At 35.7% G+C, this 18,369-nt stretch overlaps 1 protein-coding gene and 1 long non-coding RNA gene across 8 annotated transcripts; one reads left to right on the forward strand and one right to left on the reverse strand.

Annotated features, from left to right (window-relative positions):
• The first annotated feature begins 464 nt into the window (after positions 1-464).
• Positions 465-1,424, forward strand: LOC113337688 (caffeoylshikimate esterase-like). Its single transcript, XM_026583285.1, has one exon. The coding sequence runs from the start codon at positions 480-482 to the stop codon at positions 1,422-1,424; it is 945 nt and encodes a 314-aa protein (XP_026439070.1). The 5' UTR covers positions 465-479.
• An 11,309-nt stretch (positions 1,425-12,733) lies between these two features.
• LOC113317470 lies at positions 12,734-16,656 on the reverse strand. Of its 7 annotated transcripts, XR_003343579.1 has the most exons (9): positions 16,356-16,656; positions 16,197-16,257; positions 16,054-16,111; positions 15,732-15,813; positions 14,972-15,565; positions 13,995-14,202; positions 13,791-13,886; positions 13,477-13,556; positions 12,734-13,138 (listed from the first exon to the last, which is right to left on the reverse strand). It is a non-coding gene; the product is annotated as an uncharacterized LOC113317470 (long non-coding RNA). The 7 variants fall into 7 exon arrangements; XR_003343574.1 differs by lacking the exon at positions 13,477-13,556 and having other exon boundaries at positions 13,791-14,202; positions 14,972-15,218; positions 15,419-15,565; XR_003343572.1 differs by lacking the exon at positions 13,477-13,556.
• Positions 16,657-18,369: the final 1,713 nt, after the last annotated feature.

Below are 18,369 nucleotides of genomic sequence, written 5' to 3' on the forward strand. Positions count from 1 at the left end.
GTGTATTATCCTGGAGATATCCGTCCTGTGAGGGCTATAGCATCACTCTTGAGTGTAGCCGGGCGCTAATATAGGGAGCTCATTCGTTTCATCAAATCGATCACTTCCATTATAAAGGAGCTAAGTATCAATAACTTTTGTTTATTTGATTTTTCCTTGTTTTTGATTATTACACCCAACAAATACCCTAAAACAGAAACCACTCTAAATTAAGAACTACTTGGACTCCCTTTAAATATCTGTATCCCACCTCTTGCAGAAGTATTATTTTAGCTTTAGTACTTCAATTATTTTTAGTTGAAGAGATTGCACGTTGTTTAAGGATGTGTATTAGTGATGATCTTAAATTTGATACAAAGATTGATATAGAGTACCGAGAAGAGTGCATAAGGAATTCAAGAGGAGTTGCGCTATTTAGTTGTAGGTGGTTACCTTTTTCTTCTCCAAAGGCCCTTGTTTTTCTCTGCCATGGTTATGGCATGGAATGCAGTGCTTCCATGAAAGACTGTGGGACAAGGCTAGCATCTGCAGGATATGGGGTGATAGGTATTGATTACGAAGGACATGGACGGTCAAGAGGAGCCCGGTGCTATATTGAAAAGTTCAGCAACATTGTAACGGACTGCAGCAACTTCTTCAAATCAGTGTGTGATGAGGAAGAGTACAAGGGCAAAGCAAGGATTTTATATGGAGAATCCATGGGAGGAGCAGTTGCACTTCTTATTCACAAAAAAGACCCAACTTACTGGAATGGTGCTGTTCTTGTCGCACCCATGTGTAAAATATCAGAGAAGCTGAAACCACATCCAATGGTGGTTAACATGTTGACAAGAATAGAAGATATTATACCTAAATGGAAAATTGTCCCCACGAAAAATGTTATTGATTCTGCCTTCAAAGACCCAATTAAACGCGAAGAGGTAAGGAACAACAAACTAATATATCAAGACAAACCTAGGCTTAAAACAGCTCTAGAGATGCTCAGGACCAGCATGAGCCTTGAAGACACCTTAAATGAGGTAATATTACCATTCTTTGTGCTGCACGGAGAAGCAGACATAGTAACAGATCCAGAAGTGAGTAAAGCATTGTACGTGCAAGCAGGTAGTAAAGACAAGACTTTTAAGCTATACCCAGGAATGTGGCATGGTCTCACATCTGGAGAGCCTAACCACAACATTGAGACTGTCTTTTCTGACATCTTCTCTTGGCTCGACAAACGTATTGCTGACTTCAGTAGAAGCACTGGTGACCATACATTCTTCAATACCCCCAGTGCTGATGTTGGCCAAGTTCATCAAAACTCTAAGAATCCACCGACGTCTGAGCATCCCTTGGAAATCAATGAAATAGACAAGCAACAACAAAAGACACGAAGATATCTTTGTGGGTGGAAAGGAAGACGAATGCGTTCAGCAATGTAGAGTAAGGCTTTCATCATTCGCCATCTTTGGTGGTTAAGTTCTTAACTAAAACTGCAAGAATATTTAAACGTGGAACTTGTCAAAATTAAGAAATTGCTCAATAATGTGGCCTTGGCAGCAGGACTCAACAAACTGGCTTCACACATGTCTTAGACTAAATATTTGATTTAATTGTTGGGTGTATTTCATTCAGTTAATACCTAAGCCAGTGACAGTAAACTGCTTGGTTATGTAGCAACAGAGACGATTCAACCGAAATTGTTCACACAGCTAATCAACAATTAGTTTGTAGCCACTTACCTGAAAAATGTTTATTAAAAAAAAAAAACTATCCAATTGGTAATATTTCAATGTTCAAAAAATAGTTATAAATGCGTTGGACTAGTTATCATTATAAAAAAAAACCCTTCTCTTTAACTCTCTCCTCTCTCTCACTCTTTCTTGTTTTTCAACAAAACCATCGAAAACAACTCTTTTCTGTTCAGATTTAGTCCATTTTTGGACTAGATCTAAGCAGATTTCTTCATTTTTCCTTACTTTCTAAGTTAATTAGTAGATTAGTTTGGTTTTTATTATGTTTTTTACTTATCTACACACCATTTTGATGGTTTTTTCTATTCTTTTGAGGTTTATCTTCGCTTTAATGGCGATTCTTGGTTATTGGGTTGGGCTTTAAGATCAATAATGATGCTCTCCATGCTCTCCAACGACGAAATCTTCATCTTGGTTGTCTCCGGCGACAGAATCTTCATCGGAATCTTCATCATCAGCTTATCCGGCGACGGAATCTCCATAGGTGGTCTTTTTGACGACGGAAGCTTCATCACTAGTTAAGAGATTTGAGCAAATCACTACTACTTTGGCATTATTTTTTAAAGAAGAAAAACAAATTAAATGGTTGGAATTTAATTCCGAGAAAACCCATCCTTCTTCCGATTTAATCGGATCTTATTCATACTTGTATTTGTCTTACTTCGGTAATCTTTCTCTTTCTCTTGTCGGATTTCTCGGTATTGTACTCTTACGATATGTTCTTGTTACTTTATACTAGATTTATATCCGTGCTACGCACCGGGCTTTTTATGCCAAAAAAAAAAAAAAAGTTATCTTTATAAATATCAGATTGTCTTGAAAAAAATGTGCGGAAACCATAATTATAAAACCCGATAGGAAGAAAAATAAAATGCAATCGAAATACCCCAATCACAAGATAGGGTGAGCAACTAGCCTACGTAGCCAATCCCCCTGTTGACTACACTTGTATTATCCTACCCCACTCATTTTGGTTACAATCGGGAAAGATTGGAAACCTTATGGCCTCCTTGGTGTCTCGATTGTAATAATAAATGCTGTCGTGCCATTCGCATCGTAGGAAGATTAGATTTGTCCCAGTAAGAGCTTCAATTGAAAGATCTGGTTTTCCATTCCAGTAAGGCATTATATCGATAATCTCTCGTTCCCACGTAACGTTACCATCTGCATCTTCATGAATTTTCCATAGAGAACGTAAAGAATCTAATACAGCTACGCGTCCATCAATTTCTGTTAGCTCAACAGTTGGTGCCTTTCTATATTTCAATGGATCAATGACGAAATCAGGAATTGGAATCACTCTGAACTTTTCATCTACAATATCAAATCTCATTATCAATTCTAGCTCATCGTTTTCATGTTCCCTCCGGAACCGCCAATATAAACAACCATCAACATAAAAAGATTTTTCATAACTTGCCCAAAAATCAACTAAAAAGCTAATTGGGATGGGTGGACTTGCATCGATTCTTCTCCACGTATTTTTGCCAACAGCGAAGATTTCAACAACTTGATCGGAGAAGGAATCATTACCTGTTATGCATACGACTTTATGTTCATTACTCTGTGTATATATCCAAACGCGATGTGGCTATATTTCATGGAATTTTTATTAACATCGATCCAAGGTGATCTTTCTCCGGTGATAGGGTTATATATGAAAAATGTATCAAACCTATTGGTGACAAAACATAGCAAACCGTTCACAGTTTGTCTTGGTAATGTATGCTGTGTATAAGAACCGCGATCTTCATCTATTACTAGTCTGTTAATTCTTACTAATCCTCTAACAGGTGAACCAACTTTGAGTTCGAGAATTCCATCGCCGATGTAACCTTCAGCTTCCTTCATTGACAGTAGTAATCTATGATGACTGGTTTCAATTCCTTCCCGATGTAGTAAATCTTTCAAGTATTTCCATCGCATATTTAGGTCTCTCCGCTGTTCCTCTTCGTTCTTTTTCTGCCACAACTCATGGGTCGAATACACCCACCTATCCCACCTCTTGTCGTTTTCGTTCTCACAACATGTTCTTTTCCTAACTTTCCACCCATCTTTTAGTAGCCCTTCCAAATCACAAACTTTTGCGGCTTCGTTATTAAGATCTCTTCTGTCTTCTAAGGTACTGTTAAAACAACGAGGAATCCTCATTCCTCTTATTAAGAGGGATTTACTGTTTAGTCCAGAAAATCCGATCCAGGTTACCGGCTAGTCCAGCACCAAAAAATATTTACTCCTTAATCCAAAAAAGTTTTGAAAAGAGTAAATTTACTCTACTAACCCTAGTATATAACATTACGTATAATAATACATATGTTACTACATATTACATATGTTACTACATATGTAGTATACTTGTATACTAGTAGTAACTAGTATGTAGTATGTAGTAATAACATATGTAGTATGTAATATACTAGTAGTAACTAGTATGTAGTATGTAGTAATAACATATGTTGTATGTAGTATACTAGTAGTAACTAGTATACTAGTAGTAATATGTTATGTATTGATACTACATATTGATATGTAGTATGTTATGTATTCTACATATTGACATGTAGTATGTTATATATTGATATGTAGTATGTTTGATATGTAGTATGTTATATATTGATACTACACAATGATATGTAGTATGTTATATATTGATATGTAGTATAGTATACTAGTAGTATATACTAGTAGTAATTAATAGTAACTAGTATGTAGTATGTAGTAATAACATATGTAGTATATAATATACTAGTAGTAACTAGTATGTAATATGTAGTAATAACATATGTAGTATGTGGTATACTAGTATACTAGTAGTAATATGTTATATATTGATACTACATATTGATATGTAATATGTTATGTAGTGATACTACATATGGACATGTAGTATGTTATATATTGATATGTAGTATGTTATATATTGATGTAGTATGTTATGTATTGATACTACATATCAAAAAAAAATTGTTATGTATTGATACTACATATTTTACTAGTATACTAGTTTAGTATAGTAAAGTAGTTACATAATTTACTAGTAATAATAAGATATTTTTGTTACTACTAATACAGTACATATTAATATGTACTATCACCGTATTGATACTACTAGTATGTAGCAACATACTACTAGTAACATTTACATGTGTTGATATTAATTAGACCTGGAAGGGTGTTTTAGGAATTTATAAAATACACTTTATAGTCTCCACGAAGTTTTTGGACTAGAGAGTAAATAATCTAGTCCAAAAACATGATTTTGGACTAGAGAGTAAATCTTTTCCACGGGTGGACTAGCCATTAACTGGGTCTGCTAGAACTGGACTAGCCAGTAATTCCTACTTCCATTAATAGAATTTTAGGAGAAATCTTCTTCATAATTGCTCTCATCGCCATTCTTCTGTCTTGGTCTCCCTCTCGAGAACCCTAATTAATGAATCACGTCTAGTAACAGAACCCTAGTAGGCTTGGCTCGAATGAATATCACTTAGGTTGGATTCTCGTCCATTCAGTCGATAGACGAGCCAATGACAGTAAACTTATTGGTTAAGCCAAGGATTATAAACAGATGTATCCTGTTTTTATACCCGACTTAAAAATGTATCCCCGTTTTTTTCCCATTTACAAATATAGGTCTGTTGGATGTTTTTCATCCAAAAATATTAGAAAAGTCAATTTCTCGTAGGGCTGAACATGGTGTCTGTTAACCGTTGGAAACCGACCGAACCAGACCAATAAACAAGAAACCGAACAAACCATTTAGATTTGGATTGGTTTGGTAAAAAAAGTTGAAAAACCGACATTACTGGTTTGGTTTTTGTTTGACCTGAAAACCGAACCAAAAACCATTGGGGAACCGATAAATATAGACCGTTGATTAAAATCAGATAGATTTAATCTACCACGTCTATAACACACTTTGTAAACCTAATTTCTAAACCTACGCTACACATTTTCTTTCACTTCTTCTCCTCTTCGTAAACAGTCTCCAGAAGCAAAAACCCTCGCCATTTTCTACACCAGTCCACCACCATCTCCAGCCATAATGAAACCACCACCCTAGTCCAATCTTCTCTTCGTATTTCTTTTTATTCTTCTTCTTCTTCTCAATCTTCGTTTTTCTTCTTCTTCTCAATCTTCTCAGTTCTCAGATGTACTGAAATTCTCAAACTTAGAAACATCTTCTCACTTGTCACATAACCAAATCGATTATCTAAGTCGACTGTTTTCATGATTTCAAGGTACTTCAACTCGATGATGATGATAATTTTTCTTATTTAAGCTTATAATTTATAATTTTAAAACTAGGATTTACTAAAATTGATTTTGCATAATTGATTTTCCAGGTTCCCTTTGATTCAATCATGGAGGATTCACAATCAACACCCGTTAGTTCCTATTTCTCAACTAGTTTGGGTTTGATTCTGGTTTTGATAATTAGTTTGTGAAATTTGGATTATCAATTTTGTTATATAACAACTAATCATAATAATAGAGCAGCAGTAACATAACAATGAACATAATAACAGTGAGCAAAACTTTTGTAGTTTGGTTTTTTGTTTGCCAAATTGCCTTAGGCCTATGTAACTTCTCTTGAGTAGATTTGTTGTGTTTATTTATTACAGCACTAGCCTTGGGTTTCTTAGTGACCCTTCTTGTTTTGTTTTGCAACTGTGATTGTGATAGTGAATAGTGATGTATATAAATTATATGGTCTGCCAGTACTGGCACTTAGTGAGTTATGTATTGCAATTTACTTCTATTATGTCTTTATATCATCAGTCCAACTTTACAGTAGTATATTTTCTATCGGGTTAAGCTATATTGGTTTGTTGATTGGCATTTTGTTAGTGACTCAGCTTTTATGCAATGGAAGAATGTGATGTATAGGATTAGTGACTTATATATACATGTAAGAACTTAGAATATATTGGTGTAGGTAAAAATGCTTCACCGTTGTGGTTCTGGAAATTCATGCCACATGTTTCTTTCTAGTTTCTACTAGTTCCAACGAATTTGTTCCTTATACATAGATTGTATTGCGGTCGTTTTGCATCTAAAATTCTATCAGGACTCTGCTAAGAGTTAGCCTAAAATTTAACAAATTAATAATATATTTCATGAAAAGGTTGCAACACTTTCAGCTAAAATTATACCTAATTAACTTCAGTGCGGGTGGATAGAAAATCATTAAAAATTGGACATCAATGGCACTGAAGGCTAATATATGTAGGAATCAATACCAAAAAATGGGACTATGTGCCATTGATTGACATATTAAAATGCACCATTGTTTCAGTACTGTGGTATTTTGATTCTTAGCTTGATTTTTTAATGAAACACTTCTATTATTTCTCCTCTTCAACTTCTTTTTAGAAATAAAGCGCATCATCCTGTTGATAAGTGAACTAAGACAAGTTTGTAAGTTCACTTATCAACGTTCTTCCATGTCAGATGATTTGAATGCACTTTGATATGATTTTTTACATGTTATCTGGTTTGAATTTTCTGCCTTGTTTATATTCAGTCTTCTGTTAACTCAAATGCATTGTTGCCACCACTACATCCTCCTCCAAGATCTTCTAACGCCTCTACAGAAGTTAGTTCAGTTGCAAAAGTACCAACTACAGGTGAAGATCCATCTGCACCAGCTGCCAATGTTTCCGATGCTGGTACCATCACTGCACCAGCTTCTAAGAAGCGGAAGAAAACTTCATGGGTATGGGATCACGTTGATCTGGACCCTCCACCTTCGATAAAGGTAACTTGCAAGAAATGTAAACATAGAATGAAAGTCGACTCTTCTACACATGGGACCGGATCCTTGAATAACCATTTAAGAAAGTGTCTGAATCTTATTCCTAAGGATTCTGGTCAGTCGACTCTTTATTTTGAACCTGCTAGGCTGGGAGAAGATGAAAAGTTAGTTGATGTAACTTTTTGTCAGGATTCATGTAGAAAAGCATTGATTATATTCATCATAGTAGATGAGCAGCCATTTATATTCATCTCGTATCACTGTACGGAGAGATGTTATGGAACTGTTTGCGTACGAGAAGGAGAGATTGAAGAATTATTTCAAGGTTAACAAAGTCAGAGTTTGCCTCACCACTGACACATGGATCTCACTTCAGAATTTGGGATATATGGTTATTACTGCACATTGGATAGATGCTAACTGGAAGTTGCACAAGAAGATAATTAGTTTCATCCAAATTGTAGGTCATAGCGGTGAGACTATTGGTAGGATGATAGGAACATGCTTGTTAGATTGGGACATCGAAAATGTGTTTACTATAACTATAGATAATTTTTTTGCCAACGATGTAGCTATAACATATCTGCAAAACCAAGTGCTCAGAAAGAATTCAGATTTAGTGAAAGGTTTCTTACAAGTGAGATACGTTGCTCACATCCTTGCCCTTGTTGTAAAGCATGGAATGAAGGAGTATGACATCTCAATTAAGAGAATAAGGGCATTAGTGAAGTATTGTATGGGTTCTCCTGCAAGATTGAAAAAATTTATGGACTGTGTCGCTTACGAGAAGATTGAATGAAAGAAGGGTTTGGTCCTAGATGTAGACACCCGTTGGAATTCGACATTTATTATGTTAGACTCAGCTGAGAAGTATCATCCAGCTTTTGAGAGGTTAGAGTATGAGGACACGACATTCAAGAAGAAGTTTTGTTTTGTTGAAAGTCAAATTCCTTTAGTTTCTTCTACTTGTAGTACTTCCACCGTTGATAACCAACCTGACTGGGATGTGGATGAAAACTAAGATGTAGACTTAAGTTCTGATGAAGAAGTTATTGCTACTGCAAAGAGAGGAAAGAAACGGAAGAGAACAAGTTCTGATAAGGCCCCATCAGCACCTTCTTTGCACGTGCCATATCCATCAGATTGGTCGTATGCTAGAGCCTTCGCGAAGTTTTTGAAGGTATTTTTTGACTTTACTGTCAAGTTCTCCGCTTCTACTCATGTTACAGCACACGAATTCTTGTTTCATGTGATTGTTATTCATCGAACTTTAAATACATGGGCAGATCACAAAGATACATTTCTTTCTAGCATGGGTCTTAAAATTCAAAGTAAATATAACGAGTATTGGGGACATTATGAAAAGATGAACAATCTTATGTTTATTGTTGTATTATTGAATCCACAAGATAAAGAATTAGGATTGAAGTTTCTTCTTGGCCAATTAGGAATTGGTGGTGGTTATTTGAGAACAGAACTAATGGATCTTGTAATGAGGGACTTTAAGGCTCTTTTTGAAGAGTACTGGGATGTCCAAATGAGTGCTGGAAACTCAACAGTTGTAACAGATAGTAGTGGTGGTAATATTGTTAGCGCTGAACCAGATGATGAAGGAGATTGTGCTGCAGCCTCCCTTATGGCAGAGAGAGCAAGAGAAGAAGAGGAAAGTTTTGATGATGAAAGGAAAAATGAGTTGGAGACTTATTTGAGAGAGAAACGAGAACCGTGGAAAGAGGAAGTTTCTTTTGATATCTTAGGTTGGTGGAAGACGAACTCGACTAGGTATCCTACTTTGGCACTAATCGCAAGAGATATATTTGCTATACCTATCTCTTCAGTGGTATCTGAATCTGCCTTTAGCACTGGGAGACGTATTCTCGATCCATATCGAGGTTCTTTACTTCCCACAACAGTTGAGGCATTGATTTGTGCTCAAAATTGGTTGAAGACGCCGATTGATCTTGATATTTCTTCCTTGGGACCAAAAGAGGAAGTTAGTTCAGGTATTATTTCATTTGTTAATTTGTTTGTAGAATTTTTGGACACTCACTGTATACTACTGATTGTGCATTTGTTCATTGCAGGATTTTTGGACTCTCTCTCTAAATCCATGTTCGTAAACATAACAGATGATGTTGAGGACTAAGGAGTACCAGGGTAATTCATGATAAGTATAAATATACCTGAATTAGATTTTGTGGATGTTAGTTGATTAATGCAGTTGATTATAATGATGTTAGTTGATAATAGCATTATAATAATTGATGTTAGTTGATTAATGCAGTCAACAACCCTGGAAAGTTGAAGCTATCAGTTGATTTTGTGGATTCATGGAAAGTGTCGATGTTGTTTAGCTGCTATAGAGACTGTGGATGCTTAGGTAGAACCGGCTTAGTTTACTTTTTTCATATAAGTTTTGGTGAAACTGAAAGAAGATGTAATCTTTATCTTTTGAAATGTGTTTAAGAATGTTATGAATTTGGATTGTGTATGAAATGTGAATGTAGGTAGGTTTGAAAATCTTTGAACTATGTTTTTCTTTTTTTGGATTTGAACTGTCAGTTTCCTGAAACTGACATAGCAGCCGGTTAACCGATATCCAATGGAATTAACCGAAACCGGATAGAACCATTAAGAAACTGAACCAATGGTTAATGGATTGGTTTGATTTACATTCTTAGAAACCGATAGTATTGGTTTCGGTTTTGGTTTGGCTGGAAACCGAGCCGAAACCGACCATGAACAGCCCTAATTTCTCGTCACATGGTCAATTTATCATGAGAAAATAATGCCACGTATTTGTTGACCACTAATACGACGTGTTGCAGATATCGGACGCACATCTAAGTCAAAGAGATCCTAAGATATCTGATGGTTCAGATCGACTAAGTTACTTTGTTTTCTCCACCAACACTTGTGGGCTTGCTGGGCCAGAAAAGTTTTAGATGAGGATGGGGGAAAAGAAGAGAAGATAATCTCGTAAACCCTTTCTTCTTCAACCCTCTTTTCCTCTCTTTGTTGTTCTCCCCTCTTCTCTGTTCCTCTCTCTATTTCAGATAGAAACTTTGATTTTCCTCTCTTTGTTTGTAAACGATTAAGTAAATATGGTGAAGTTAAGACGCAGAAAAAAGAAGGAGAAGAAGAAACCAGAAAAAGAAGAAGAAGAAGAAGAAGAAAGGTAAGTGAAAAATCCTTGGGTTCTCTGTGTGTTTGATTGATTTAAATTTTGTCTAGGGTTTCTGTGTTTTTTCGATTTTGGGTTTGTTTGTTTGATTTCAGTAACCAATTATAGGGTTTCTATAAATGTTTGATTTTAGGGTTTTATGTTCTTAAGGATATGGGTTTTGTTTCTGCAGTAATTGATGGTTGGGTTTCGATTGTGTAGATTGATTATAGGTTTGTGAATAGATTTTAGGGTTTCTGTTTTTTTCTAAGTTTCAATTGATTATAGGTTTGGTTATAGGTTTTTGACGAAATCATCTAATTATGCCAAGGAGGAAATCGTTTGTGTCGTGAGCATCCTCTTATTTTTTTTCTTTTGCTTAAATTTGTCTTAAATTTTATATACTTAAACTTTGAGAAAGTCCAGATTGGAAAGCAATATGTCCATGTTTTAAAGCATTACTAAGCCTTGTTTTAGTTGAAATTTTATCTAACCTTTTAATAATAGTTTTGCCAATTTAAATGTGAAGTCGGGCTAGTTTTATGGTTGATCTGTTCGCACCACTATCCATTAATTGTTGTAAGATACATGCATGTACTTTGTCCGATGCTCAAAACTAAAGGCCGTTTTCTTCGTTCCATAATCTGTAATATCGTCGCCTCGTAATGCGAATTAAAGAAACCTTCTCCGTTAGTTCCTACTTCCAAAATGCACTGTGACTGCAAAAATTGTTTGTAACGGATCTTCCACTGTGTATAAGAAATATTATGCGACTCCATGATATTTTTTTTTGTATTAGTGAATGATTAGATAAAATAGAAGAAGCTGGTGATCAACGTAGAATTAATTCTTGTTGCAGTTCTCCTTTGTACTTGCAGCTATGAGAGATTCATTTGTGATTTCTTTCCTAGAGCTTTGACAGGAAATATAATTATTGTCATTTAAACTCTTTGCCCAAAAAGCATAACAGACATAGCAGCACACAATATGTGAATTGAATGAGTCATTTGTTTGTCACTCACATGCAAAATAAGATGATCTAACAGTGTGAACATTAGAGGGTTGACAATATAAGCACAAGCAGGCTGTTAACCTGTTACTATCTTTGATTAAGCATTTTTGGTAGAATCCTGTCATTTGTAAACTCAATCTATGGCTGGTGACAGATAAACTAGTATTAAGTAGGCTAGTATCATGTAAAACGAAGTATTATTGACTTTAAGCAAAAGAAAGAAAAAAAGGAGAATCCCATAGAAGTAATTTACATATGCTGTGAAAGCTTTACTATTGACTATCACTACTCAACAACTTATGTTGGAGGTCCAGTTGGAGGAAATCCTAAAGGATTCAAGCCTAGAACCTGTGTTGATGGCACAAAGAAGACAATAGTTGATGCTCCACCAAAAAGAAAGTACAAAGCCAAAGCTGCTGCAAATTCTGGAGGTTCATCTGCAGCAAATTCTCAACCTTCTGCTAGGGGTGGAAACAACATCAGCAAATCAAAGACTTCAACAAGTTTTTCTTCTTCTTCTTAGCCAACTGCAATATATTCTGCAGAAGCCAAAGGTGTCAAGAGAAAGGCAGGTGATGATTCTTGTTCTCAACCCACTTTCAGTCAGCACAACACCCATGTTGGATCTGTTGGCAACAACATTACCTTTACAGTTCCAGACCCAAAAGAAAAGAAGAAAGCAAAGAAGTATATGAAGCTTTAAATGTACCTATTTTACACTAGTGGAAAACAGCCGATTTAAGATAGTCGGATAGTGTCGTTCGAGTTAAACGGCACTTTCGGACTGCTGCTGAAAGTGCCGTAGATTTAGTGTCTTTTTCTGGAACGACACTATCTAGTTGCCCTTTAATTACGATGCTTTCAAAGCGCCGTTATGCACGACACTGGGGTTACGTTGTTGAATTGATTTATTTTAATATTAAAAAATAAGTCAGATCTGATTGGCCGACTCAGGTTACTCTGACAGGGCTGAAATAGTCCTGACTCAAATTCAAATTATACTAAAATGAAACTCAAATGACAATTCAAACTCAAATTCAAATGAAATTACTAAAATTCTCAAATTCAAGTGAAATTCAAGTGACATAATATTAAAATACTAAAATTCAATTTAAATTCAGATTCAAATTCCAAATAAAACTTGAATCATCTAATACCAAATGATAGCACCATTACATTGAACTGTGCTCATAAATTTAGTCTAAAATCATTAAAAAAAAAAGGATTCAACTCCCTATAGTTAAGGTTTCTTAAAGAGAAGTGGTACAACAAGTCCTAAAATTTTCAACCACAATTTCAGTCATTAGGACCTTGGCACCAGCTTGCTTGAGAGAATATCCTGTAGAAGCACAACCCTCTCCAACATTTCCCTTATCCAACAGCAACAACGATTTCACCATCAACCATGATATCATCAACCCTCATTAGACCATAGGGAAGAGAGTGACGGCATCCATGAAGGTATCGAACTACATTCAGAAGAAGAGTAAAAAGTCAAGCCTTATATGCTAGGTTTACATGACTAGTCGATAATAATATACACGGAGGTGGTCTATCATTTCATAATAAATCTTTCGGTGAAAAAGATAATCAAGACAACAACAACATTTACATAGTGACTTCATTGAGACGAACAAATAAACCATATATAGGCAGTGAAAACCGTAGGCATGTACTCGTAAAGAAGCTGCCTGTTAAGGCACATGATAACAATTAGTAAAACTGTATATTTGAAGTGAAGTGTATATTTTACTTAAGAATTTTCGCCAAGTTCAGTTTCCAAACAAAATTTTACTAGAGTTTTTACCTTTCTAGTCAGCATCTCCTACAACACGATTGTGAAACTGAAAATGTTCGCCTTGTGATCGTAAGGCTTTGCTCTATGACCTACATGTTGTGGTTGCGACGTAACCTCAGTTATCCAAATTTTTAATGCCTATCTGCTAGGGTTTTAATCATAACTTGCACAGAAACCAACATGGAGGATATAGATGAATATCTAAATGTAAGAAATTTGAAAAACACAATGTAGTAACATAAGTTCCTGTCTGGAAAGACTCAGAAGGTTATGAGTCTAATGACTACTGAAGGAAACTAGAAGAGAACACTAAAAATGCCTACCCTCAGGAGCCATCCCAAGTTACGTTCCACTCTCTGCAGTCATCACTTTAGATTCATCTTGCACCCTTGCAACTTAAAACTCAACAACTTTCTGATCTGCACAATCCAGTAACAGTAATAGTACTTTCCACAAACAAACACAAACAGACAAGTGGAAATCTGATGGATAAAAGGGCAGCGCCTTAACAGAGCCAAGTGACATACTTATTCACACTATGCAGGCTTTACTTCATGGTGATCAGAACATGTAGACACGTTAGCATAAAAGAGCAGGAAGGGAATCCTCCAACGAAGTTTCGGAGAACATATGCACTTGCTTTTGCATGCCTACTTGAGGTCTAGTTTACTAAAGAATCTTGTGCACTCACACTGCAAGAGCTACTCCAAATTCTGCCGACAGGATGTCACTTAGCTGCAAAAGAAGAGAAAGATAAATCAAAATGTGCTAGTCAAGTTACAATGAAAGATCTTATACTGCATAAGTGCATAATAATTCGTTGATAGATGTTGTTTCTTCCGGGAGAATGCTAATTGCTAAGTCACAGCTAGCTATGTTTTCTCGTCATTAACATTACAAGCAATTCATCAAATTACAGTTCCATTTGAATCTACCATGCATATATCTATTGGCCAATGGACAAAATCATGTCAAATATGATGAAGAAGCTCAGTTAAGAATGTTGGGATGCATAATGAACATCCCATTCTCTTCACATAAGTTCAGTCAAAATGCCGCTGAAAACCTTAATAGTTGTCAAGAACAAAATGTAAATTCATCTTGAGTGGAAATTAAACCTTATCATCTTGTTAATAACTTAAAGCTTCTGGATGATACTTTCTGGAAGGGATATAGACTTAACTGAATCCAACATTGAATCCCAAAACTTTGGTAATATTAATTTTAGATTCTCACAAGATGTTAATCCTACATTGTGAGAGCATCAAAATGTCTCTAGTTACTAAATAATACATATCACAGACAGACAACCCATAACCACCTCTTAATGAAGTTGACCCTTGATCTCTTACAAAAACTTGTAAAATAAATGAAAAAAAGGACCAAAGAACCCATTCTAGACGACAAAATACAATTAATGAGCATATATCAGATTATAAATCAAAGGATAAATAAGCACATACCTATTAAAATACTAAATCAAATGAGAATGAAGGGAGCATACTTGAATCACCCATAATCTGTGACAACTTGTTCATGATAACAGGTGACTGGAAGCTTGAGTTGCTCAAATCCTGGTGTATAGAACTGTCCTGCAGCATTGGTTGGAAGAGGGGTCGACTGGAAATGTTGATTGACCTGCTGATGAACAAATTGTGAGACCTGAGAAGAGTTTCCGACATTACTCTGTGCTCTAGAGGTGACACCACCCTGCTGCTGTGGAGCGATGAACATGGGTGTCTACACATGCCCTGCACATTTTCCACGCAACATTCATAACTTGACCACCAAAAAATGAATGAGATCTTAAGAAGGGAGAAAGCACCACGAACAGGGTAATGATCATCCATAAATCCCAACGGTTTTAAACACACAAGACACCTAATATCTACCATGCAGAGGTGATCCAAAACATAAAATTCGACACAACAGAACTACATCAAAATCATACAAAATAGGGATTCATTTCCCAAGCTGTTTGGTGATTCAAGTTTTAGGCATTATCTGGTTGAAAAACTCGTTAAGCCTTCTAGCAAGCCGGATAACAATTCTCCCAAAGATATCAATCATTTCTACATCACCTCAGAAAAAGTAGCACCTGGAAGCAATATCCAGGTAAATAGAATTATAGAAGTACTAAACCAGAAAATCCAAAGAGTTACGCAAGCTAATAACTAAATACTGAACTAAATTGAACTTCATACATATTTATCAAGGAAAATATGTAGTAATATTTGCATATGCTCCAAAATGAACATATTTACCTTCACATTCAATCTATCACTTTTTCAGTCTACCACTTTTCTTAAGTTGCAAAGCTGCTCAGTACCAAACAAGTATAAAAACCTAAAAGTCAAACAAAGAACACCAACTACCAGTTAGGGTTAAAGATCAATCTAAAATTATAAGTTATTCTTCAAAATCAGATTAGCGGTTTTCTTTGAAAAACCAAAAGAATGTGAAGAGAAATTAACCATTTCAGATTAGGGGTTTTCTTCATCGTCAATTTCATCCATGTTTCTAAATCTTTTAGTCAAAAAATTACACAAACAACACATTTCTAGAGTTTGAGAACAAAGACAGTACCGATTCATTCCCTTTGTCTCCAGATTTATAAGTTGGGGTAGCCAGATTAGCACCAAGACTGCATCATACAAGATTCAAAATGAAGTTAGGACTTAAAAGAGAAAATAATTCATGGCTGAATGAAAACAGGGTTTTAAATTTACCAATTTCATATGAGCTAGATCCGTCTTTCTCATTCAGTTCCAAGAAACTTTCGTTGAGTATCTACAAAATCAAAATCAAAACCCATCATCAGATTTTCAATAAATCAAAGCCTTATTTAAGCAAAATCCCAATAACGAGAACAATTTAGAACATCGTACATGGTTGGATCAACGGGTGAGAAGGATGAGAAGAAAATGGTTCCTATGTGGGAACTTTACTTTTTTTTTTCTGAAGTCGAAGCAGCAGCAACATATTCAGAGAGATAGAGACAGAAAGAAAGGTAGATAGAGACAGGTAGGTTGTATGGTTTATCAAGTTCATAATCATCGCCTCTGATTTTCCGTCTCGGCCATGAAAGTGATGATGGTAGTGGTGGTGGCTTGAGGTGAGGGAGGAAGAGAAAGAGAAAGAGAGAGAAACTAGAGAGGAAGAGAGGCGGAGAATAAGGACTTTTCTCTGCTTTGGAATAGATAGGGTGCGAGGATATTTTGATCCACCCATTCGTTATCTTTTTAGTGGAAATCTGAAATACCCTACCAAGCAAACGACGCTATGGAAGTCTAGTTGTCAGTATGAACAGAATGATGCTTTGACTTTAGTCAACGTCAATAAAAGTTATCGTTGTGACATAAGTCAACAAAAGTCTTAATACAACGACAATTTAACTTTAGTCAACGACGCTTTTTAGATGTAGATTTTTTGCGAGCTTTAATATGTGTCGTTTCATTATGTCTCTGATAGCCCATTCTCCACTAGTGTTATGTTTGTGTTTAGTGTGCTGGATCGTTATGTTATGTTAAGACAATTTCTGAAATGTTTTGTTAAGATAAGACAATAGAGTTTCTGAAATAGACAAGTCTTTATTAAACTATTGCAGTTACATTTACATATTTCATGTACTTTTTTCATGATTTGCTGTTGTTGTTGCTTGAAGTTTGGCTTTTGAAACATCCACCCCACCACCCATTTTAGATCTGAAACAGTCACCAGAAAAATAGAGAAAGTAGAGACGTGAGAGAGAGAGAGATAATTACTGTCATGTAAGAGAAGATGTATATATGGAAGAGAAAAAAATTTGACCGTTCAAATGTGAGACCAACCATGTAGATGTATAGATATGACGTGTACACAACTGACACTAAAGAACAAACGAGTTGTGAAGTGAGTTGGCATGACTTAACTGTACACGTGGAGGATAACTCATCGTTAGCCGTTTTTTCAAAAAAAAAACGGTCCAAACCGGGATACATTTGTAAAAGTGAAAAAAATGGGGTATATTTGTATGCGTCCAAAAAATAGGAGTACATATGTATTTAACCCTTAAGCCAATGACAGTCCCTTAACTAGTCTGGGACATAAAATAATTGTTGGAGTTTTGATTAAACTCAAACTACAAAGTCTTAGGATTTTTCTCAGTAATGTATTAGTGGTTTGTTCAGAGAAGTTATTCTGCTAAGAGTCGTGTAACTAATGCAGTAGTGCTTCCTAGTCTTAAGGGTTGTTTACATGATTTAGTCATGGGTTGTAATTCCTAATAGTTAGGAGTCTGTTAAGCATGTAAGCGTTAGTGGTTTAGTGCTACCCGTGCTAGTGGTTTGTAGCCTATAAAGGAATCTGTTTTATTGTTAATGAAATTGTTAGAATCTGGTAACACAATGTAGACTTACATTGTTTCCGCGTGTTTCTTCCTCTCTGCTCTTTCTCTCTATACTTTGATTTTCATCATGGTATCAGAGCTAGGTTAGAGAGAGAGGTGTTAGAAAAATTTTCAGAGAGAATAGATAGATAGAGAGGGTGTTTTAGTTTCTTTCATTGTGTTGTGATTGAGTTTCGTTTGTGTGTCAAAAGAAGGTGAAAGAGTGATCCTTGTATTTCCGCTGGTTTGATTGGTATGAGAATTACCATGTCGTGTGCAAGGAGTTGATGGTGACTTGAAAATTGGGCTAGTGATGAACTCGTAGCAGCAGCATAAGAGAGTTGGAATTGTGCTGGGAAGCTGTTTGATGAAAGGCCTGTGAAAAAGAGGCTTGAATTTCATAGGTGCTCATTTGTTTGAAGGTAATCCTGTAAGTAAAGTAGGATTTACTTTGTTTTGATTTCATGTTCGGTTGGCAAGCATGAAAAGAGTCGTATCTCTAGCTTGTCAAAGAATGGATTAGGTGATATATGTAT

The sequence above is a fragment of the Papaver somniferum genome, chromosome 1 (assembly GCF_003573695.1).
Source record: "Papaver somniferum cultivar HN1 chromosome 1, ASM357369v1, whole genome shotgun sequence".
NCBI classification, from domain to species: domain Eukaryota; kingdom Viridiplantae; phylum Streptophyta; class Magnoliopsida; order Ranunculales; family Papaveraceae; genus Papaver; species Papaver somniferum.

Excerpts from the sequence above, each read along its gene's own strand:
- LOC113337688 (XM_026583285.1), top strand. The coding sequence starts at position 480 with ATGGAATGCAGTGCTTCCATGAAAGACTGTGGGACAAGGCTAGCATCT.